A 24,703-nucleotide genomic window follows, 5' to 3' on the forward strand; every position below is an offset into this window, starting at 1 on the left:
TTGTCGTCGTCGCTGTCGTCGGGGCTGATGGCCGGGCTGGTGAGGCTGTAGGTGGGTGACGTGGGGCTGTAGCCGGGGGACGTGGGGCTGTAGGTGGAGCCCTTGGGGGACGTGGGGCTGTAGGTGGGTGACGTGGGGCTGTACTTGGGGGAGGTGGGGCTGTAGGTGGGGGACGTGGGGCTGTACTTGGGGGACGTTGGGGTGTAGACGGGGGAGGTGGGGCTGTAGGTGGGGGAGGTGGGGCTGTACTTGGGGGTGGTGGGGCTGTAGGTGGGGGAGGTGGGGCTGTACTTGGGGAAGTGGGGCTGTACTTGGGGGAGGTGGGGCTGTACTTGGGCGAGGTTGGGGTGTACTCGGGGGAGCTGGGGCTGTAGCTGGGGCTGGTGGGGGTGTACTTGGGGGACGTGGGGCTGTAGCTGGGGGAGCTGGGGCTGTAACTGGGGGAGCTGGGGGTGTAGGTGGGCGACTGGGGGGTGTAGCGGGGGCTGGACGGGCTGTAGCTGGGGGACGTGGGGCTGTAGCTGGGCGAGGTGGGGCTGTAGCTGGGGGAGGTGGGGCTGTAGTTGGGGGAGGTCGGGGTGTAGTTGGGGCTGGTGGGGCTGTAACTGGGAGAAGTGGGGCTGTAACTGGGGGAGGTCGGGGTGTAGTTGGGGCTGGTGGGGCTGTAGTTGGGGCTGGTCGGGCTGTAGCTCGGCGACGTGGGGCTGTAGCTCGGTGATGTGGGGCTGTAACTGGGGGAGGTCGGGCTGTAGCTCGGTGACGTGGGGCTGTAGCTTGGCGACGTGGGGCTGTAGCTTGGCGACGTGGGGCTGTAACTGGGCGACGTGGGGCTGTAGCTGGGCGATGTGGGGCTGTAGCTGGGTGACGTGGGGCTGTAGCTGGGGCTGGTTGGGCTGTAGCTCGGCGACGTGGGGCTGTAACTTGGCGAGGTGGGGCTGTAGCTGGGTGACGTGGGGCTGTAACTGGGGCTGGTCGGGCTGTAGCTGGGCGACGTGGGGCTGTAGTTGGGCGACGTGGGGCTGTAACTTGGCGATGTGGGGCTGTAGCTGGGGGACGTGGGGCTGTAGCTGGGGCTCTGGGGGGTGTAGCCCCCCGGCGAGCGCGGCTCGTAGGCCGGAGATGTGGGGCTGTAGCTGGGGGACATGGCGCCGCCTGTAGGGGGACAACAAAACATCAGAGGGGGGGGTCCTGGGGGCGGGTTGGGGAGTTATGGGGTGTTGTGGGGTGTTGAGGGTGTTGTTACTGGGGTGTCACTGGGTTTTGGGGGGTGTTGAGGGCTCTGTGGGGTGTTGGGGGGGTGTCATTGGGTTTTGGGGGGTGTTGCAGTGTCTTATAGGGTTCTATGGGGTGTTGCTGGGTTTTGGGGCTCTGTGGGGGGTTGTAGGGCTGTTGGGGGGTGTCATTGGGTTGTGGGGGGTGTTGCAGTGTGTTGGGGGGTGTTTTGGGGTGTTTCAGGGGTGGTTGTGGAGGTGTTGCCAGGTGGTTTTGGGGTGTTTGGGAGTGTTTTCAGGGTGGTTTTGGGGTGTTTCAGGGTGTTTCTGGAGAGTGTTTCCAGGTGTTTTTGGGGTGTTTGGGGGTGTTGCAGTGTGTTTGTGGGAGTGTTTCTAGAGTTTTTCAGGGGTGTTTTGGGGGTGTTTCAGGGTGGTTGCAGGGGTGGTTCAGGGGTGGTTGTGGGGTGTTTGTTGGGGTGTTTCAGGGTGTTTGTTGGGGTGTTTCCAGGGGTTTTTGGGGTGTTGCAGTGTATTTCAGGGTGTTTGTGGAGTGTTTTTAGTGTGTTTCACGGTGTCTTGGGGGCATTTCAGGATGGTTTTGGGGGTATTTAGGGTGTTTTTGGGGGTGTTTTGAGGTGTTTTTTGGGGTGGTCCAGGGTGGTGTTTCCAGGTGGTTTTGGGGTGCTTTTTGGGGTGTCGCAGTGTGTTTCATGGTGTTGTTTGGGGTGTTTCATGGTGTTTGTGGGGGTGTTTCAGGGTGTGTTGGGGTGTTTTTTGGGTGTTGTAGTGTGTTTCAGGGTGGTTTTAGGGTGTTTCATGGTGTGCTTGGGGTGTTTCAGGGTGTTTTGGGAGTGTTGCAAGATGGTTTTTTTGGTGTGTTTCCAGGTGTTTTTGGGGTGCAGCAGTGTGTTGGGGTGTTTCTGGGGTGTTTCATGGTGTTTTTGGGGCGTTTTTGGGGTGTTTCATGGTGGTTTTTGGGCGTTTTTGGGTGTTTCGGCACTCACCGGGGGAGGGGATGTAGGGGCTGGAGGGCCCCGGGGAGCCGGGGGTGTTATTGGGGGGTGTTTCAGGGTGTTTGGGGGTGTTTCAGGGTGTTCTGAGGTTGTTTTGGGGTGGTTTTGGGGCGTTTTGGGGTGTTTTGGGGCGTTTTTGGGCGTTTCTGGAGTGTTTTGGGGCATTATTGGGTGTTTTTTGTGTGTTTTTGGGTGTTTCGGCACTCACCAGGGGAGGGGATGTAGGGGCTGGAGGGCCCCGGGGAGCCGGGGGGTGTTTTTGGGGGTGTTTCAGGGTGTTCTGGGGGTGTTTTGAGGTGGTTTTGGGGCGTTTTGGGGGTGTTTTGGGGCGTTTTTGGGCGTTTTTTGGGCGTTTCTGGGGCGTTTCTGGGGTGTTTTGGGGCGTTTTTGGGTGTTTTTTGGGCGTTTTTGGGTGTTTCGGCACTCACCGGGGGAGGGGATGTAGGGGCTGGAGGCCCCGGGGAGCCGGGGTGTTTTTGGGGGTGTTTCAGGGTGTTCTGGGGGCGTTTTGGGGGTGTTTTGGGGCATTTTGGGGGTGTTTTGGGGCGTTTCTGGGGCGTTTCTGGGGCGTTTTGGGGCGTTTCTGGGGTGTTTTGGGGCGTTTTTGGGTGTTTTTTGTGTGTTTTTGTGTGTTTCGGCACTCACCGGGGGAGGGGATGCAGGGGCTGGAGGGCCCCAGGGAGCTGGGGGTGTTTTTGGGGGTGTTTCAGGGTGTTCTGGGGGTGTTTCAGGGTGTTCTGAGGGTGTTTTGGGGTGGTTTTGGGGCGTTTTGGGGGTGTTTTGGGGCGTTTTTTGGGCGTTTCTGGGGTGTTTTGGGGCGTTTTGGGGTGTTTTTTGTGTGTTTTTGGGTGTTTCGGCACTCACCGGGGGAGGGGATGTAGGGGCTGGAGGCCCCGGGGAGCCGGGGGTGTTTTTGGGGGGTGTTTCAGGGTGTTCTGGGGGTGTTTTGGGGTGGTTTTGTGGCGTTTTGGGGGTGTTTTGGGGCGTTTTTGGGCGTTTCTGGGGTGTTTTGGGGCGTTATTGGGTGTTTTTGGGCCGTTTCTGGGGTGTTTTGGTGGGCGTTTTTTGGCGTTTTTTGTGTGTTTTTGGGTGTTTCGGTACTCACCGGGGGAGGGGATGTAGGGGCTGGAGGCCCCCGGGGAGCCGGGGGTGTTTTTGGGGGTGTTTCAGGGTGTTTGGGGGTGTTTCAGGGTGTTCTGGGGGTGTATTGGGGTGGTTTTGGGGCGTTTTGGGGGTGTTTTGGGGCGTTTTTGGGCGTTTCTGGGGTGTTTTGGGGCGTTTTGGGGTGTTTTTTGTGTGTTTTTGGGTGTTTCGGCACTCACCGGGGGAGGGGATGTAGGGGCTGGAGGCCCCGGGGAGCCGGGGGGTGTTTTTGGGGGGTGTTTCAGGGTGTTCTGGGGGTGTTTTGGGGTGGTTTTGGGGCGTTTTGGGGGTGTTTTGGGGCGTTTTTGGGCGTTTCTGGGGCGTTTTGGGGCGTTTCTGGGGTGTTTTGGGGCGTTTTTGGGTGTTTTTTGTGTGTTTTTGTGTGTTTCGGTACTCACCGGGGGAGGGGATGTAGGGGCTGGAGGCCCCTGGGGAGCTGGGGGTGTTATTGGGGGGTGTTTTCAGGGTGTTTGGGGGTGTTTCAGGGTGTTCTGAGGTTGTTTTTGGGGTGGTTTTGGGGCGTTTTGGGGGTGTTTTGGGGCGTTTTTGGGCGTTTCTGGAGTGTTTTGGGGCGTTATTGGGTGTTTTTTGTGTGTTTTTGGGTGTTTCGGCACTCACCAGGGGAGGGGATGTAGGGGCTGGAGGGCCCCGGGGAGCCGGGGGTGTTTTTGGGGGTGTTTCAGGGTGTTCTGGGGGTGTTTTGAGGTGGTTTTGGGGCGTTTTGGGGGTGTTTTGGGGCGTTTTTGGGCGTTTTTGGGCGTTTCTGGGGCGTTTCTGGGGTGTTTTGGGGCGTTTTTGGGTGTTTTTTGGGCGTTTTTGGGTGTTTCGGCACTCACCGGGGGAGGGGATGTAGGGGCTGGAGGCCCCGGGGAGCCGGGGTGTTTTTGGGGGTGTTTCAGGGTGTTCTGGGGGTGTTTTGGGGTGGTTTTGGGGCATTTTTGGGGGTGTTTTGGGGCGTTTTTGGGCGTTTCTGGGGCGTTTTGGGGCGTTTCTGGGGTGTTTTGGGGCGTTTTTGGGTGTTTTTTGTGTGTTTTTGTGTGTTTCGGCACTCACCGGGGGAGGGGATGCAGGGGCTGGAGGGTCCCAGGGAGCTGGGGGTGTTTTTGGGGGTGTTTCAGGGTGTTCTGGGGGTGTTTCAGGGTGTTCTGAGGGTGTTTTGGGGTGGTTTTGGGGCGTTTTGGGGGTGTTTTGGGGCGTTTTTTGGGCGTTTCTGGGGTGTTTTGGGGCGTTTTTTGGCGTTTTTTGTGTGTTTTTGGGTGTTTCGGTACTCACCGGGGGAGGGGATGTAGGGGCTGGAGGCCCCCGGGGAGCCGGGGGGTGTTTTTGGGGGTGTTTCAGGGTGTTTGGGGGTGTTTCAGGGTGTTCTGGGGGTGTATTGGGGTGGTTTTGGGGCGTTTTGGGGGTGTTTTGGGGCGTTTTTGGGCGTTTCTGGGGTGTTTTGGGGCGTTTTGGGGTGTTTTTTGTGTGTTTTTGGGTGTTTCGGCACTCACCGGGGGAGGGGATGTAGGGGCTGGACGCCCCGGGGAGCCGGGGGTGTTTTTGGGGGGTGTTTCAGGGTGTTCTGGGGGTGTATTGGGGTGGTTTTGGGGCGTTTTGGGGGTGTTTTGGGGCGTTTTTGGGCGTTTCTGGGGCGTTTTGGGGCGTTTCTGGGGTGTTTTGGGGCGTTTTTGGGTGTTTTTTGTGTGTTTTTGTGTGTTTCGGTACTCACCGGGGGAGGGGGATGTAGGGGCTGGAGGCCCCTGGGGAGCTGGGGGTGTTTTTGGGGGTGTTTCAGGGTGTTCTGGGGGTGTTTTGGGGTGGTTTTGGGGCGTTTTGGGGGTGTTTTGGGGCGTTTTTGGGCGTTTCTGGGGCGTTTTGGGGCGTTTCTGGGGTGTTTTGGGGCGTTTTTGGGTGTTTTTTGTGTGTTTTTGGGTGTTTCGGCACTCACCGGGGGAGGGGGATGTAGGGGCTGGAGGCCCCTGGGAGCTGGGGGTGTTTTTGGGGGTGTTTCAGGGTGTTCTGGGGGTGTTTTGGGGTGGTTTTGGGGCGTTTTGGGGGTGTTTTGGGGCGTTTTTGGGCGTTTCTGGGGCGTTTTGGGGCGTTTCTGGGGTGTTTTGGGGCGTTTTTGGGTGTTTTTTGTGTGTTTTTGGGTGTTTCGGCACTCACCGGGGGAGGGGATGTAGGGGCTGGAGGGCCCCGGGGAGCCGGGGGTGTTTTTGGGGGGTGTTTCAGGGTGTTCTGGGGTGTTTTGGGGTGGTTTTGTGGCGTTTTGGGGGTGTTTTGGGGCGTTTTTTGGGCGTTTCTGGGGTGTTTTGGGGCGTTATTGGGTGGTTTTGGGCCGTTTCTGGGGTGTTTTGGGGCGTTTTTTGGCGTTTTTTGTGTGTTTTTGGGTGTTTCGGTACTCACCGGGGGAGGGGATGTAGGGGCTGGAGGGCCCCGGGGAGCCGGGGGTGTTTTTGGGGGTGTTTCAGGGTGTTCTGGGGGTGTTTTGGGGTGGTTTTGGGGCGTTTTGGGGGTGTTTTGGGGTGTTTTTGGGCGTTTCTGGGGCGTTTTGGGGCATTTCTGGGGTGTTTTTGGGGCGTTTTTGGGCATTTTTCGGGCGTTTTTGTGTGTTTCGGTACTCACCGGGGGAGGGGATTTAGGGGCTGGAGGCCCCGGGGAGCCGGGGGTGTTTTTGGGGGTGTTTCAGGGTGTTCTGGGGGTGTTTTGGGGTGGTTTTGGGGCGTTTTGGGGGTGTTTTGGGGCGTTTTTGGGCGTTTCTGGGGTGTTTTTGGGCGTTTTTGGGCGTTTTGGGGGCGTTTTTGGGTGTTTCGGCACTCACCGGGGGAGGGGATGTAGGGGCTGGAGGGCCCCGGGGAGCCGGGGGAGCCGGGGGTGGGCGACCAGGCCGGGGAGTAACCGGGGCTGAAGCCGCTGGCGTCCGAGGCCGCGCTGGGGGAGAACCCGGCGCCCCCCGGGGTCATCCCGCTGCCTGGGGGGGGAAACGGGGCGTCAGGGGACCCCCAGCACCCCCAAAATCCGACCCGGGGAGCCCAAAAACCTGCCCGGGGACCCCAAACACCCCCCAAAACCCCCCCAGGGATCCCAAAAACCCCCCAAACTATCCCAGTATCCCCATTGCCTCCCAGTCCATCCCGGTACCCCACCCCCACCCCCTCCCAGTCTATCCCAGTATCCCCATTGCCTCCCAATACCCCCCAAACCCCTCCCAGTCCCTCCCAGTCCACCCCAGTACTTCCCCAAACCCCTTCCAGTCCATCCCAGTCCATCCCAGTCCATCCCAGTCCATCCCAGTACCCCCCAACCCATCCCAGTCCATTCCAATCCATCCCAGTCCATCCCAGTACCCCCCCAATCCCTCCCAGTCCATCCCAGTACCTCCCCAAATTCCTTCCATTCCACTCCAGTCCATCCCAGTATCCGCCCCCAAACCCCTCCCAGTCCATCCCAGTACCCCCCTCAACCCCCCCCAACCCCTCCCAGTAACCCCCCCCAACCCCTCCCAGTCCATCCCAGTGCCCCCCCAACCCCTCCCAGTCCATCCCAGTACCCCCCTCAACCCCCCCAAACCCCTCCCAGTCCATCCCAGTACCCCCCCCCAATCCCTCCCAGTCCGTCCCAGTCCCTCCCAGTACCCCCCCAAACCCCCCCAACCCCTCCCAGTCCCTCCCAGTCTGTCCCAGTCCCTCCCAGTACCCCCCCAAACCCTCCCAGTCCATCCCAGTACCTCCCCCAACCCCTCCCAGTCCATCCCAGTACCCCCCCCACCCCCTCCCAGTCCATCCCAGTACCCCCCCCAACCCCCCCAATCCCTCCCAGTCTATCCCAGTACCCCCCTCAACCCCCCCCCAACCCCTCCCAGTAACCCCCCCAACCCCTCCCAGTCCGTCCCAGTACCCCCCCCAACCCCCCCAACCCCTCCAGTCCATCCCAGTGCCCCCCCCCAACCCCCCCAAACCCCTCCCAGTCCATCCCAGTACCCCCCCAATCCCTCCCAGTCCGTCCCAGTGCCCCCCCAACCCCCCCCAACCCCCCCCCAGTCCATCCCAGTGCCCCCCCCAACCCCCCAACCCCTCCCAGTACCCCCCCCAGTCCCTCCCAGTCCATCCCAGTAACCCCCCCAAACCCCCCCCAACCCCTCCCAGTCCGTCCCATTACCCCTCCCAGTCCCTCCCAGTACCCCCCCAGTCCGTCCCAGTGCCCCCGGTGCGCACCCACGCTGGGGGACCAGGCCCCGTAGGCCGGGGTGGCCCCCTGGTTCCAGGGGGTCATGGCGGGTGACATCCCCCCCATGGGGCTGGGGGCCGAGCCGAAGAACATCCCGGTGGCTGCGAGAGAGAGCGGGCTCAGGGGACCCAGGCGTCCGGGGGGACCCAGGCGTCCGGGAAGGACCCAGGTGTCCCAGTCCCCGCCTCCCCCTGCAGTGGACCCAGGCGTCCGGGAAGGACCCAGGCATCCCAGTCCCCCCCTCCCCCAGCGGGGGACGCAGGCGTCCAAGCCACCCCTTCCCATCCCATGGGACCCAGGCATCCGGAAGGCCCCATGCCTCCCAGTTCCCCCCTCCCTCTGCAGTGGACCCAGGCGTCCGGGAAGGCCCCATGCGTCCCAGTCCCGCCCTCCCCCCGTAGTGGACCCAGGCGTCCGAGCCCCCCCTCCCATCCCATGGGCCCCATGCCTCCCAGTTCCCCCCTCCCCCTGCAGTGGACCCAGGCGTCCGGGCCCCCCCTCCCACCCCATGGGCCCCAGGCGTCCCAGTTTCCCCCTCCCTCTGCAGTGGACCCAGGTGTCCGGGAAGGACCCAGGCATCCGAGTTCCCCCCTCCCCCGGCAGTGGACCCAGGCGTCCGGGAAGGACCCAGGCGTCCGAGCCCCCCCTCCCACCCCATGGGCCCCATGCCTCCCAGTCCCACCCTCCCCCCGTAGTGGACCCAGGCGTCCGGGAAGGCCCCATGCCTCCCAGTCCCGCCCTCCCCCCGCGGTGGACCCAGGCGTCTGGGCCCCCCCTCCCACCCCATGGGCCCCATGCCTCCCAGTTCCCCCCTCCCCCGGCAGTGGACCCAGGCGTCCGGGAAGGACCCAGGCGTCCGAGCCCCCCCTCCCATCCCATGGGCCCCATGCCTCCCAGTTCCCCCCTCCCCCCGCGGTGGACCCAGGCGTGCGGGCCGCCCCTCCCCCGCGGGGCACTCACGGCCGCTGCCGCCCAGGCCGGGCAGGGCGCTGGGGATCTCCATGCCGTGGCGGCACTTGTCGGCGTCCAGCAGCAGGTCGAAGCAGCCGGTGCCCGCGGGCGCCAGCTGCCCCAGCATGATGTTCTCCGACACCCCCTTCATGGGGTCGCTCTCCCCGTGCGCCGCCGCCTCCATCAGCACGTCCACCTGGGGGCACACGGGGTCACGTGGGGGCACACGGGTCACATGAGGTGACGTGGGGTCACACGGGTCACATGAGGTGACATGGGGGCACACGGGGTCACGTGGGGACACACGGGTCACATGAGGTCACGTGGGGTCACACGGGTCACAGGAGGTCACATGGGGACACACGGGTCACATGAGGTCACGTGGGGGCACACGGGTCACATGAGGTCACGTGGGGGCACATGGGGGCACATGAGCTGACATGGGGGCACACGGGGTCATACAGGGTCACACGGGTCACATGAGGTGACATGGGGTCACACGGGGGCACACGGGACACATGAGGTGACATGGGGCACACGGGGTCACACAGGTCACATGAGGTGACATGGGGTCACACGGGTCACATGAGGTGACATGGGGGCACACGGGTCACATGAGGTCACGTGGGGGCACACGGGTCACATGAGGTGACATGGGGGCACACGGGGTCATACAGGGTCACACGGGTCACATGACGTGACATGGGGTCACATGGGGGCACACAGGTCACATGAGGTGACATGGGGTCACACGGGTCACATGAGGTGACGTGGGGGCACACAGGGTCACGTGGGGGCACACGGGGTCACACGGGGTCATACAGGGGCACATGGGGTCACACGGGGGCACACGGGTCACATGAGGTGACATGGGGTCACACAGGGTCATATGGGGCACATGCGGTCACAGGGGGTCACACGGGGGCACACAGGTCACATGAGGTCACGTGGGGGCACACGGGTCACATGAGGTCACGTGAGGGCACACAGGTCACATGAGGTGACATGGGGTCACACGGGTCACATGAGGTGACGTGGGGTCACACGGGTCACATGAGGTGACGTGGGGGCACACGGGGTCATGTGGGGGCACACGGGGTCACACGGGGTCATACAGGGGCACACGGGTCACATGAGGTGACATGGGGTCACACGGGTCACATGAGGTGACGTGGGGTCACACGGGTCACATGAGGTGACGTGGGGGCACACAGGGTCATGTGGGGGCACACGGGGTCACACGGGGTCATACAGGGGCACACGGGTCACATGAGGTGACATGGGGTCACACAGGGTCATATGGGGCACATGCGGTCACACGGGTCACACGGGGGCACACAGGTCACATGGGGTCACGTGGGGTCACACGGGGTCATACAGGGGCACACAGGTCACATGAGGTGACATGGGGGCACACGGGGTCACATGGGGCACACAGGTCACATGAGGTCACGTGGGGTCACACGGGGTCATACGGGTCACATGAGGTGACATGGGGTCACACGGGTCACATGAGGTGACATGAGGGCACACGGGGGCACATGAGGGCACATGGGGTCAACACAGGGGCACATGGGGTCACGTGGGGGCACACAGGGTCCCCAGCCCCACCCCCACCCCAGCCCCACACCCCATCCCACACTCCACACCCCAGCCCCACACCCCATCCCCCACCCCATCCCCAGCCCCCCATCCCAGCCCCACCCCCCATCCCACACCCCACACCCCACAGCCCATCCCCCGCCCGCACCATCTCCTCGAAGGAGCACTTCATGAGCGGGCCGGTGTCCTGGACCCCCATCCCAGCCCCACCCCCATCCCAGCCCCACCCCCACCCCCACCCCCGCCCCCGCCCGCACCGTCTCCTCGAAGGAGCACTTCATGAGCGGGCCGGTGTCCTGGACCCCCATCCCAGCCCCACCCCCACACCCCAGCCCCACACCCCCACCCCCACACCCCATCCCAGCCCCACCCCCACACCCCAGCCCCACACCCCATCCCCAGCCCCACCCCCACCCCCCAGCCCCACACCCCACCCCAGCCCCACACCCCATCCCAGCCCCACCCCCACCCCCACACCCCATCCCCCACCCCATTCCCACACCCCATCCCCAGCCCCACCCCCCATCCCACACCCCACACCCCACAGCCCATCCCCCGCCCCACACCGTCTCCTCGAAGGAGCACTTCATGAGCGGGCCGGTGTCCTGGACCCCCATCCCCCATCCCAGCCCCACCCCCACCCCACCCCACACCCCAGCCCCACACCCCATCCCACCCCACACCCCATCCCAGCCCCACACCCCATCCCAGCCCCACACCCCACCCCCAGCCCCACCCCCACCCCAGCCCCACCCCCACCCCCACCCCCACCCCGCCCCCGCCCGCACCGTCTCCTCGAAGGAGCACTTCATGAGCGGGCCGGTGTCCTGGACCCCCACCCCAGCCCCACACCCCATCCCAGCCCCACACCCCACCCCCGCCCCACACCCCACCCCAGCCCCACACCCCATCCCACACCCCACACCCCACCCCCACAACCCATCCCCATCCCCACACCCCCACCCCCGCCCCCGCCCGCACCGTCTCCTCGAAGGAGCACTTCATGAGCGGGCCGGTGTCCTGGACCCCCATCCCAGCCCAACACCCCATCCCCCACCCCAGCCCCACACCCCATCCACGCCCCACACCCCATCCCACACCCCACACCCCATCCCCCACCCCATCCCCATCCCCCACCCCATCCCCAGCCCCACACCCCATCCCAGCCCCACACCCCATCCCACACCCCATCCCCAGCCCGACACCACATCCCACACCCCACACCCATCCCCCACCCCATCCCCAGCCCCACACCCCATCCCAGCCCCACACCTCATCCCAGCCCCACCCCCACCCCCGCCCGCACCGTCTCCTCGAAGGAGCACTTCATGAGCGGGCCGGTGTCCTGGACCCCCACCCCAGCCCCACACCCCATCCCCCACCCCAGCCCCACACCCCATCCACGCCCCACCCCCCCACCCCCCCCCCCGCCCCCGCCCGCACCGTCTCCTCGAAGGAGCACTTCATGAGCGGGCCGGTGTCCTGGACCCCCACCCCAGCCCCACACCCCATCCCCGCCCCACACCCCACCCCCAGCCCCCCATCCCAGCCCCACCCCCACACCCCCGCCCCCGCCCGCACCGTCTCCTCAAAGGAGCACTTCATGAGCGGGCCGGTGTCCTGGACCCCCATCCCAGCCCCACCCCCACACCCCACCCCCATCCCCCACCCCCACACCCCCGCCCCCCCACCCCCACCCCGCCCCCGCCCGCACCGTCTCCTCGAAGGAGCACTTCATGAGCGGGCCGGTGTCCTGGCGGTTGACGCCGTGGCGGGTGATGGCCATGAGGTGGCCGCGGGACGTCATGGTGTCGCACAGCAGCGCCAGGTGCCGGTAGTTGACGTAGGAGCCGTCGAAGGAGATGACGTGGTACAGCTCCCGCTCCAGCGCCTTGCGCACCGCCTCGATGCCCAGCACCTGCAACGCGCCGTGTGGACCCAGGCGTCCGGGGGACCCAGGCGTCCGGGGGGATCCAGGCGTCCGGGGGACCCAGGTGTTCGGAGGGAGCCAGGCATCCAGGGGACCCAGGCATCCGGGGGACCCAGGTGTTCAGGGGGACCCAGGTGTTCAGGGGACCCAGGTGTTCAGGGGACCCAGGCATTCGGGGGGACCCAGGCGTCCGGGGGACCCAGGTGTTCGGAGGGAGCCAGGCATCCGGGGGACCCAGGTGTTCAGGGGGACCCAGGTGTCCGGGGGGACCCAGGCGTCCGGGGGACCCAGGTGTTCAGGGGACCCAGGCGTTCAGGGGGACCCAGGCATCTGGGGGACCCAGGTGTCCGGGAGGACCCAGGTGTTCAGGGGACCCAGGCGTTTGGGGGGACCCAGGCGTCCGGGGGACCCAGGCGTCCAGGGGGACCCAGGTGTCCGGGGGGACCCAGGCGTCCGGGGGACCCAGGTGTTCAGGGGACCCAGGCGTTCAGGGGGACCCAGGCGTCTGGGGGACCCAGGTGTCCGGGAGGACCCAGGTGTTCAGGGGACCCAGGCGTTTGGGGGGACCCAGGCGTCCGGGGGACCCAGGCGTCCGGGGGGACCCATGTGTTCAGGGGACCCAGGTGTCCGGGAGGACCCAGGTGTTCAGGGGACCCAGGTGTTCGGAGGGACCCAGGCATCCGGGGGACCCAGGTGTTCAGGGGGACCCAGGTGTTCAGGGGACCCAGGCATCCAGGGGGACCCAGGTGTTCAGGGGACCCAGGCATCCAGGGGGACCCAGGTGTTCAGGGGACCCAGGAGTTCAGGGGGACCCAGGTGTTCAGGGGACCCAGGCATCCAGGGGGACCCAGGTGTTCAGGGGACCCAGGAGTTCAGGGGGACCCAGGCGTCCGGGGGGACCCAGGTGTTCAGGGGACCCAGGTGTTTGGGGGACCCAGGCATCCGGGGAACACAGGCGTCCAGGGACACAACCCCCCCCAGGTTGGTGTTGAGGAACCTCAAGGACCAGGGTGGTGAAGGAACCCACCACCCAATGACCCAGATGTTGAGGAGCCCACCACCCATCTCTTGAGGAGCCCAGCACCCAGATGTTGAGGAGCCCAGCACCCAGATGTTGAGGACCCCAGCACCCAGATGCTGAGGAGCCCAGCACCCATCTCTTGAGGAGCCCAGCACCCATGTCTTGGGGAGCCCAGCACCCATGTGTTGAGGATCCCACCACCCATGTCTTGAGGAGCCCAGCACCCATGTGTTGAGGAGCCCAGCACCCATGTCTTGGGGAGCCCAGCACCCATGTCTTGAGAAGCCCAGCACCCATGTCTTGAGAAGCCCAGCACCCATGTGTTGGGGAGCCCAGCACCCATGTCTTGGGGAGCCCAGCACCCAGATGTTGAGGAGCCCAGCACCCATGTGTTGGGGAGCCCAGCACCCATGTGTCGCGCCCCACGCACGGTGAAGATCTCCACGATGTCGTTGGACGTGGTGCGCACGGGGTCCACGTCCTTCTCGCTCAGCACCCGCATGAGGCTCACGCCGTCCGTCTCCAGGATCCACTCCTGCAGCGCCTTGAACTCCCCGTCCTCCGTGATGATGATCTTCTTCTTGTTGTCCGTCTGCGGCAGGTGCATGTACACCTGGGGGGACAGCACCCATGGGTGCTCGGGGACAGCCTGGGGACGCCCGGGCACCCGGAGACCGTCCCACAGCTCCACCAGTGTCACCATGGGCACCCCAAACCTCCTGGAGACTCGATGGAGGGCGAAGTTCTGAGTGCTCCTCAAGGACCATGGGTGGTCCCAGCACCCACATGAGCACCCATGGGTGCTCAGGGACACCCTGGGGACACCCAGGCACCCATGGACCGTCCCACAGCTCCACCATGGGCACCCCAAACCTCTTGGAGACTCGATGGAGGGAGAACTTCAGAGTGCTCCTCAAAGACCATGGGTGGTCCCAGCACCCACATGAGCACCCATGGGTGCTCAGGGACACCCTGGGGACACCCGGGCACCCATGGACCGTCCCACATCTCCACCATGGGCACCCCAAACCTTCTGGAGACTCGATGGAGGGAGAAGTTCCAAGTGCTCCTCAAGGACCATGGGTGGTCCCAGCACCCACATGAGCACCCATGGGTGCTCAGGGACACCCTGGGGACACCCGGGCACCCGGAGACCATCCCACAGCTCCACCATGGGCACCCCAAACCTCCTGGAGACTCGATGGAGGGAGAAGTTCTGAGTGCTCCACGCCCCCAGCAGCACCCATGGGTGCCCCGCGCCCCCAGCAGCACCCACGGGCGCCCCGCGCCCCCAGCAGCACCCACGGGCGCCCCACGTCCCCAGCAGCACCCACGGGCGCCCCACGCCCCCAGCAGCACCCATGGGCGCCCCGCGTCCCCAGCAGCACCCACGGGCGCCCCACGTCCCCAGCAGCACCCACGGGCGCCCCACGTCCCCAGCAGCACCCACGGGCGCCCCACGTCCCCAGCAGCACCCACGGGCGCCCCACGCCCCCAGCAGCACCCATGGGCGCCCCACGCCCCCAGCAGCACCCACGGGCGCCCCACGTCCCCAGCAGCACCCACGGGTGCCCCACGTCCCCAGCAGCACCCACGGGCGCCCCGCGTCCCCGGCAGCACCCACGGGCGCCCCGCGTCCCCGGCAGCACCCACGGGTGCCCCGCGTCCCCAGCAGCACCCACGGGCGCCCCGCGTCCCCAGCAGCACCCACGGGCGCCCCACGTCCCCAGCAGCACCCACGGGTGCCCCACGCCCCCAGCAGCACCCACGGGCGCCCCACGCCCCCAGCAGCACCCACGGGTGCCCCGCGCCGCCCACCTTGCTGATCTGCTCGATGCCCTGCAGCGTCATGTCCGTCAGCATGTTGGACTCGATGCAGCGCAAGAACACGTCGTCGTCCATCTTGTCCACCACCTCCTCCTCCTGGGGACACGGCGGGTGACGCTGCGGCACCCATGGGTGCCCCCGACCCCCCCCAGCACCCATGGGTGCCCCCGGCCCCACCTCCTGCATCTTGTTCTCGTCGCTGTTCATGATGCGGATGCGCAGCACCAGCTTCTCCGCGTTGTCGTCGTTGAAGATGCAGTTGAGGTCGTCACCGAACCCTGCGGGGGGACACCCGTGTCACCACGACACCCCGCAACACCCGAACCGGCCCCCGAGACACCCCCCGGGACACCCAAACCCACCCCGAGACACCCGAAGGTCACCCCGAGACAACCAAACTCATCCCCAGGACACCCAAACTACCCCCTGAGACACCCAAAGGTCACCCAAACCCACCCCGAGACACCCAAACCCATCCCGAGACACCCAAAGGTCACCCCGAGACACCCAAACCACCCCCTGAGACACCCCCGGGACACCCAAACCCACCCCAAGACACCCGAAGGTCACCCCGAGACAACCAAACTCATCCCCAGGACACCCAAACTACCCCCCAAGACACCCAAACCCACCCCGAGACACCCAAACCCACCCCAAGACACCCAAACCACCCCGAGACACCCAAATGTCACCCTGAGACACCCAAACCACCCCCTGAGACACCCAAACCCACCCCGAGACACCTAAAAGTCACCCTGCGACACCCAAACCCACCCCCAGACACCCAAAGGTCACCCTGAGACACCCAAACCCACCCTGAGACACCCAAGACTACCCCAAAGGTCCCTAAACACCCCCCAGATGCCCTTAAGACTCATCTAGAACCCCCCAAAATCCTCAGTGATCCTCCAGACCCCCAAACCCCCCTCAGATGCCCTCAAGACTCACCCAGGTCCCCAAACCCCATCAAGACTCAACCAAGAGCCCCCAAACCCCCCTTAGATGCCTTCATGGCTCATCCAGGACCCCAAACCTCCATCAACACTCAATGAAGAGCCCCCAAACCCCCCTTAGATGCCCTCAAGACTCATCCAGGACCCCAAACCCCATCAAGACTCAACAAAGAGCCCCCAAACCCCCCTTAGATGCCTTCATGGCTCATCCAGGACCCCCAAACCCCATAGAGACTCAACCAAGAGCCCCCAAACCCCATCAAGACTCAACAAAGAGCCCCCAAACCCCATCAAGACTCAATGAAGAGCCCCCAAACCCCCTTAGATGCCTTCAAGGCTCATCCAGGACCCCAAACCTCCATCAAGACTCAATGAAGAGCCCTCAAACCCCCCTTAGATGCCCTCAAAACTCACCCAGGACCCCAAACTCCCTCAAGACTCAACGAAGAGCCCCCAAAACCCCCCAGATGCCCTCAAGACTCATCCAGGACCCCAAACCCCATCAAGACTCAATGAAGAGCCCTCAAACCCCATCAAGACTCAACCAAGAATCCCCAAACCCCCCTTAGATGCCTTCACGGCTCATCCAGGACCCCAAACCTCCATCAACACTCAATGAAGAGCCCCCAAACCCCCCTTAGATGCCCTCAAGACTCACCCAGGTCCCCAAACCCCATCAAGACTCAACAAAGAGCCCCCAAACCCCCCTTAGATGCCTTCATGGCTCATCCAGGACCCCCAAACCCCATAGAGACTCAACCAAGAGCCCCCAAACCCCATCAAGACTCAACAAAGAGCCCCCAAACCCCATCAAGACTCAATGAAGAGCCCCCAAACCCCCTTAGATGCCTTCAAGGCTCATCCAGGACCCCAAACCCCATCAAGACTCAACGAAGAGCCCCCAAACCCCATCAAGACTCAATGAAGAGCCCTCAAACCCCATCAAGACTCAACAAAGAGCCCCCAAACCCCCCTTAGATGCCTTCATGGCTCATCCAGGACCCCCAAACCCCATAGAGACTCAACCAAGAGCCCCCAAACCCCATCAAGACTCAACAAAGAGCCCCCAAACCCCATCAAGACTCAATGAAGAGCCCCCAAACCCCCTTAGATGCCTTCAAGGCTCATCCAGGACCCCAAACCTCCATCAAGACTCAATGAAGAGCCCTCAAACCCCCCTTAGATGCCCTCAAAACTCACCCAGGACCCCAAACTCCCTCAAGACTCAATGAAGAGCCCCCAAAACCCCCCAGATGCCCTCAAGACTCATCCAGGACCCCAAACCCCATCAAGACTCAATGAAGAGCCCTCAAACCCCATCAAGACTCAACCAAGAGTCCCCAAACCCCCCTTAGATGCCTTCACGGCTCATCCAGGACCCCAAACCCCATCGACACTCAACGAAGAGCCCCCAAACCCCCTCAGATGCCCTCAAGACTCATCCAGGACCCCAAAACCCCCCTCCAGCCACAGCCGGGACCCCCGTGTCCCCCCCAGGACCCACCGGCGTTGATCTTCTCGGCGATCTGCTCCATGGTGAGCTTGCGGTCCGTCATGTGCTTGCGGTCGAGCTCGACGCGCAGCAGCCAGGGGGAGATGCGGCTGACGTCGAAGTCGGGCATCTCGTAGTAGACGTTGACCCACTCCTGGTCCTCGGCCACCACCGTGCTCTGCGGGTTGGGGTCGTAGTAGATGGCGGTGTTGGCCGTCACCTTGCGCAGGGTGGTGTGCTCCAGCCGGCACAGGATGTCCTGCGGGGACAACGCGGTGACGTGGGGACAGTGGTGGGTGGGGGATGTGGGGAGAACGTGGGGTAGAGGACACGGGGGTGGAGAACGTGAGAAGAACATGGGGGTGGAGAACATGGGGATGGAGAACGTGGGGATGGAGGACATGAGAAGAACATGGGGATGGAGAACATGGGGATGGAGAACATGGGGATGGAGAACATGGGGATGGAGAACGTGGGGATGGAGAACATGGGGATGGAGAACATGTGAAGAACATGGGGATGGAGAACGTGGGGATGGAGAACGTGGGGATGGAGAACGTGGGGATGGAGAACGTGGGGATGGAGAACGTGGGGATGGAGAACATGGGGATGGAGAACATGGGGATGGAGAACATGTGAAGAACATGGGGATGGAGAACATGGGGATGGAGAACATGGGGATGGAGAACATGGGGATGGAGAACATGTGAAGAACATGGGGATGGAGAACGTGGGGATGGAGAACATGGGGATGGAGAACATGGGGATGGAGAACATGGGGATGGAGAACGTGGGGATGGAGAACGTGGGGATGGAGAACGTGGGGATGGAGAACATGTGAAGAACATGGGGATGGAGAACATGGGGATGGAGAACATGGGGATGGAGAACATGGGGATGGAGAACGTGGGGATGGAGAACATGAGAAGAGCATGGGGATGGAGAACGTGGGGATGGAGAACGTGGGGTTGGAGAACGCAGGGATGGAGAACATGAAGAGAACATGGGGATGGAGAATATGGGGATGGAGAACATGAAGAGAACGTGGGGATGGAGAACACATGAAGAACGTGGGGATGGAGAACGTGGGGATGGAGAACGTGGGGATGGAGAACGTGGGGATGGAGAACGTGGGGATGGAGAACATGAAGAGAACATGGGGATGGAGAATATGGGGATGGAGAACATGAGAAGAACATAGGGATGGAGAACGTGGGGATGGAGAACACATGGAGAACGCAGGGATGGAGAACGTGGGCATGGAGAACACATGGAGAATGTGGGGATGGAGAACGTGGGGATGGAGTACATGTGAAGAATGTGGGGATGGAGAACACGGGGATGGAGAACACATGGAGAACGTGGGGATGGAGAACACATGGAGAACGTGGGGATGGAGAACATGGGGATGGAGAACGTGGGGATGGAGAACACGTGAAGAATGTGGGGATGGAGAACGTGGGGATGGAGAACGTGGGGATGGAGAACACGTGGAGAACACGGGGATGGAGAACACGTGGAGAACATGGGGATGGAGAACACATGGAGAATGTGGGGATGGAGAACGTGGGGATGGAGAACGTGGGGATGGAGAACGTGGGGAGCCCCAGGTGTCCCCGTGTCCCACCTTGGCGCGCTCGGCGTCGCGGGCGCTCTGGCCCAGCAGGAAGACGGTGAGCGAGGGCGTCTTGGGCTTCTTGGAGATGTTGATGAGCTCCTTGAGGCGCGGGACGCCCAGCGTCACGTTCTTGGCCGACACGCCCGCGTAGTGGAACGTGTTGAGGGTCATCTGCGTGGCCGGCTCCCCCAGCGACTGCGCCGCCAGCGCGCCCACCATCTCCCCGGGGTGCGCCTGGGGGACAGGGGACACCATGGGGACACGGGACCCCAAACCCACCATCGGACCCACCATCTCCCCGGGGTGCGCCTGGGGACACCGTGGGGACACCATGGGGACACCGTGGGGACACGGGACCCCAAACCCACCATCGGACCCACCATCTCCCCGGGGTGCGCCTGGGGACACCGTGGGGACACCATGGGGACACGGGACCCCAAACCCACCATCGGACCCACCATCTCCCCGGGGTGCGCCTGGGGACACCGTGGGGACACCATGGGGACACCGTGGGGACACGGGACCCCAAACCCACTATTGGACCCACCATCTCCCCGGGGTGCGCCTGGGGACACCGTGGGGACACCGTGGGGACACCATGGGGACATGGGACCCCAAACCCACCATCGGACCCACCATCTCCCCGGGGTGCGCCTGGGGACACCATGGGGACACCATGGGGACACGGGACCCCAAACCCACCATCGGACCCACCATCTCCCCGGGGTGCGCCTGGGGGACAGGGGACACCATGGGGACACCGTGGGGACACCATGGGGACATGGGACCCCAAATCCACCATTGGACCCACCATCTCCCCGGGGTGCGCCTGGGGACACCATGGGGACACCATGGGGACACCGTGGGGACACCATGGGGACATGGGACCCCAAACCCACCATTGGACCCACCATCTCCCCGGGGTGCGCCTGGGGACACCGTGGGGACACCGTGGGGACACGGGACCCCAAACCCACCATCGGACCCACCATCTCCCCGGGGTGCGCCTGGGGACACCGTGGGGACACCATGGGGACACGGGACCCCAAACCCACCATCGGACCCACCATCTCCCCGGGGTGCGCCTGGGGACACCGTGGGGACACCATGGGGACACGGGACCCCAAACCCACCATCGGACCCACCATCTCCCCGGGGTGCGCCTGGGGGACAGGGGACACCATGGGGACACCATGGGGACATGGGACCCCAAAACCAGCCCAGGTCCTGACCCCAGACCTGACCCCAGCCCCCCAGGTCTATTGCAGACTCCTAGGTCTACCCCAACCCCCAGGTCTATTGTGGCCCCCAGACTCACAATGGCCTGGTTGAACTTGGACTCGATCTTGCCCAGCAGCCAGTCCAAGGTCCCGTGTGACCCCAGGTCTACCCCAGCCCCCCAGGTCTATTGCAGTCCCCCAGGTCTACCCTAGCCCCCCAGGTCTACCCTAGCCCCCAGACTCACAATGGCCTGGTTGAACTTGGACTCGATCTCGCCCAGCAGCCAGTCCAAGGCCCCGTGTGACCCCAGGTCTACCCTAGACCCCCAGGTCTACCCCAGCCCCCCAGGTCTATTGTGGCCCCCAGACTCATGATGGCCTGGTTGAACTTGGACTCGATCTCACCCAGCAGCCAGTCCAAGGCCCCATGTGACCCCAGACCTGACCCCAGCCCCCCAGGTCTACCCTAGCCCCCCAGGTCTACCCCAGCCCCCCAGGTCTACCCTAGCCCCCCAGGTCTACCCTAGCCCCCCAGGTCTACCCTAGCCCCCAGACTCACGATGGCCTGGTTGAACTTGGACTCGATCTCGCCCAGCAGCCAGTCCAAGGCCCCGTGTGACCCCAGGTCTACCCTAGCCCCCCAGGTCTACCGTAGACCCCCAGGTCTACCCTAGCCCCCCAGGTCTATCCTAGCTCCCCAGGTCTACCCTAGCCCCCCAGGTCCACCCTAGCCCCCAGACTCACGATGGCCTGGTTGAACTTGGACTCGATCTTGCCCAGCAGCCAGTCCAAGGTCCCGTGTGACCCCAGGTCTACCCCAGCCCCCCAGGTCTACCCTAGCCCCCCAGGTCTATTGCAGTCCCCCAGGTCTACCCTAGCCCCCCAGGTCTACCCTAGCCCCCAGACTCACAATGGCCTGGTTGAACTTGGACTCGATCTCGCCCAGCAGCCAGTCCAAGGCCCCGTGTGACCCCAGACCTGACCCCAGCCCCCCAGGTCTACCCTAGACCCCCAGGTCTACCATAGCCCCCCAGGTCTATCCTAGCCCCCCAGGTCTACCCTAGCCCCCCAGGTCTATTGTGGCCCCCAGACTCACGATGGCCTGGTTGAACTTGGACTCGATCTCGCCCAGCAGCCAGTCGAAGGCCCCGTGTGACCCCAGGTCTACCCTAGCCCCCCAGGTCTACCCTAGCCCCCCAGGTCTACCCTAGCCCCCCAGACTCACGATGGCCTGGTTGAACTTGGACTCGATCTCGCCCAGCAGCCAGTCGAAGGCCTCCCCGCTGAGCCGGAACTCCTCGGCCATGCGGCGGCTGCAGAGCGTGGAGCGCAGGTGGATGTTGAAGAGCAGCGTGGCGTTCTCCTGCGCCTGCCGGCTCAGCGGGTCCTCCCCGTTCACGATCACCAGCTTGCGGCTCAGCTCCTTCACCCCTGCGCCACAAACGGGGGGTCAATGGGGACAACGGGGGGCCCGGAACCTTCCCGGGTGGGGTTGGGGTCCATCGAGTCCCCCCAAACCTTCCTGGAGGTCCCCAAGTCCCCAGAACCTTGTTGGGGTCCCCAAGTCCCAAGAAGTCTCTTGGGGTACCCAAGTCCCCAGAACCTTGTTGAGGTCCATCAGGTCCACCAGAAGCTTCCTGAGGGTCCCCAAGTCCCCAGAACCTTGTTGGGGTCCATCAAGTCCCCCCAAACCTTCTTGGAGGTCCCCCAGTCCCCAGAATCTTCTTGGACACTGTTGGGGTCCATCAGGTCCACTAGAACCTTGTTGGGGTCCATCAGGTCCACCAGAAGCTTCCTGAGGGTCCCCAAGTCTCCAGAACCTTCTTGGGGTCCATCAAGACCCCCAGAACCTTCTTGAGTGTTGTTGGGGTCCATCTGGCCCACCAGAAGCTTCTGGGGGGTCCCCAAGTCCCCCCAGAACCTTGTTGGGGTCCATCAAGTCCCCCAGAAGCTTCCTGAGGGTCCTCAACACCTCCGGAACCTTCTTGAGTGTTGTTGGGGTCCATCAAGTCCACCAGAAATGTCTTGGGGTCCCCAAGTCCCCCAGAACCTTATTGGGGTCCATCAAGTCCACCAGAAGCTTCCTGAGGGTCCTCAAGACCCCAGAAGCCTCTTGGGGTCCCCAAGTCCCCATAATCTTCTTGGCCATTATTGGGGTCCACCAGGTCCACCAGAACCTTATTGGGGTCCATCAAGACCACCAGAACCTTCTGAAGGGTCCCCAAGTCCCCAGAACCTTCTTGGGGGTCCATCAAGTCCCCCCAAACCTTCTTGGAGGTCTCCCAGTCCCCAGAATCTTCTTGGACACTGTTGGGGTCCATCAGGTCCACTAGAACCTTGTTGGGGTCCATCAGGTCCACCAGAAGCTTCCTGAGGGTCCCCAAGTCTCCAGAACCTTCTTGGGGTCCATCAAGACCACCAGAACCTTCTTGAGGGTCCTTAAGTCCCCAGAACCTTGTTGGGGTCTCCAAGTCCCCCCAGAACCTTGTTGGGGTCCATCAAGTCCACCAGAAGCTTCTTGGGGGTCCCCAAATCCCTCAGAACCTTCTTGGGTGGGGCTGGGGTCCATCAGGTCCACCAGAACCTTATTGGGGTCCATCAAGACCACCAGAAGCTTCCTGAGGATCCTCAAGACCCCCAGAACCTTCTTGAGTGTTGTTGGGGTCCATCTGGCCCACCAGAAGCTTCTGGGGGGTCCCCAAGTCCCCAGAACCTTCTTGGGGTCCCCAAGTCCCCCCAGAACCTTGTTGGGGTCCATCAAGTCCCCCAGAAGCTTCCTGAGGGTCCTCAAGACCTCCGGAACCTTCTTGAGTGTTGTTGGGGTCCATCTGGTCCACCAGAAGCTTCTGGGGGGTCCCCAAGTCCCCCAGAACCTTGTTGGGGTCCATCTGGTCCACCAGAAGCTTCCTGAGGGTCCCCAAGTCCCCAGAAGCTTCTTGGGGTCCCCAAGTCCCCATAATCTTCTTGGCCATTATTGGGGTCCACCAGGTCCACCAGAACCTTATTGGGGTCCATCAAGACCACCAGAACCTTCTGAAGGGTACCCAAGTCCCCAGAACCTTCTTGGGGGTCCATCAAGTCCCCCCAAACCTTCTTGGAGGTCCCCCAGTCCCCAGAATCTTCTTGGACACTGTTGGGGTCCATCAGGTCCACTAGAACCTTGTTGGGGTCCATCTGGTCCACCAGAAGCTTCCTGAGGGTCCCCAAGTCTCCAGAACCTTATTGGGGTCCATCAAGACCACCAGAACCTTCTTGAGGGTCCTTAAGTCCCCAGAACCTTGTTGGGGTCTCCAAGTCCCCCCAGAACCTTGTTGGGGTCCATCAAGTCCACCAGAAGCTTCTTGGGGGTCCCCAAATCCCTCAGAACCTTCTTGGGTGGGGCTGGGGTCCATCAGGTCCACCAGAACCTTATTGGGGTCCATCAAGACCACCAGAACCTTCTTGGGGGTCCCCAAGTCTCCAAGAACCTTTCTGGGTGTTGTTGGGGTCCATCTGGTCCACCAGAAGCTTCTGGGGGGTCCCCAAGTCCCCAGAACCTTATTGGACACTGTTGGGGTCCATCAAGTCCACCAGAAGCTTCTTGAGCATTGTTGGGGTCCCCATGTCCCCCCAGAACCTTCTTGGGCATTGTTGGGGTCCATCAAGTCCACTAGAACCTTCTCAGGTGTTGTTGGGGTCCATCAAGTCCCCCAGAACCTTCTTGGGGGTCCCCAGGTCTTCCCAGAACCTTCTGGGGGTCCCCAAGAATCTTCCTGGGCAATATTGGGGTCCATCAAGTCCCCCAGAAGCTTCCTGGGGGTCCCCAAGTCCCTGGTGACCACGGGGTGTCCCCAGGTCCCTCCCCACTACGCCCTTTTTGAGCCACCAGTGGGGCCTCCCCCGGTCCCCCAGCCCCCTTGGGGACCCCCTATGACTTTGGGGACCCTCCCCCGGATTTGGGGACCCCACACCGGATTTGGGGACCCCCCCATGACTTTGGGGACCCTCAAATGACTTTGGGGACTCCCCCTTGGGTTTGGAGACCCCACCCCGGATATGGGCACCCCCCATGACTTTGGGGACCCCCCCATGACTTTGTGGACCCTCCCCCGGATTTGGGGACCCCCTCATGACTTTGGGGACTCCCCCTTGGGTTTGAGGACCCCACCCCGGATATGAGGACCCCCCATAACTTTGGGGACCCCCCCAGATTTGGGGACCCCCTCATGACTTTGGGGACTCCCCCTTGGGTTTGGGGACCCCACCCTGGATTTAGGGACCCCCCCATGACTTTGGGGACCCCCCCCCCCAGGTTTGGGGACACCCCCATGGCTTTGGAGACCCCCCCCAGGTTTGGGGACCCCCCCAGGTTTGGGGACACCCCCATGACTTTGGGGACCCTCCCCCAGACTTGGGGACCCCACCCCGGACTTGGGGCCCCCCCCATGACTTTGGGGACCCCACCCCGGTTTTGGGGCCCCCCCCATGACTTTGGGGAACCCCCCCCAGGTTTGGGGACCCCCTCATGACTTTGGGG

The 24,703-nt window shown here is 63.3% G+C and overlaps 1 protein-coding gene across 1 annotated transcript in view; it reads right to left on the reverse strand.

Moving 5' to 3' along the window:
• Positions 1-2: 2 nt before the first annotated feature.
• LOC135576889 (DNA-directed RNA polymerase II subunit RPB1-like) overlaps positions 3-24,703 on the reverse strand; it is a gene marked incomplete at its 3' end in the record, with an annotated part of 61,475 nt that continues 36,774 nt past the window's right edge. The window contains 12 exon segments of the mRNA XM_065044181.1: positions 3-298; positions 301-1,152; positions 6,168-6,317; positions 7,561-7,674; positions 8,534-8,720; positions 11,841-12,044; positions 13,508-13,690; positions 14,896-15,000; positions 15,082-15,182; positions 17,362-17,608; positions 18,977-19,201; positions 21,413-21,618. Of these exon segments, the coding sequence (XP_064900253.1) occupies positions 3-298; positions 301-1,152; positions 6,168-6,317; positions 7,561-7,674; positions 8,534-8,720; positions 11,841-12,044; positions 13,508-13,690; positions 14,896-15,000; positions 15,082-15,182; positions 17,362-17,608; positions 18,977-19,201; positions 21,413-21,618 (2,870 nt within the window).

This window comes from Columba livia, chromosome 33 (genome assembly GCF_036013475.1).
Source record: "Columba livia isolate bColLiv1 breed racing homer chromosome 33, bColLiv1.pat.W.v2, whole genome shotgun sequence".
NCBI lineage: Eukaryota > Metazoa > Chordata > Aves > Columbiformes > Columbidae > Columba > Columba livia.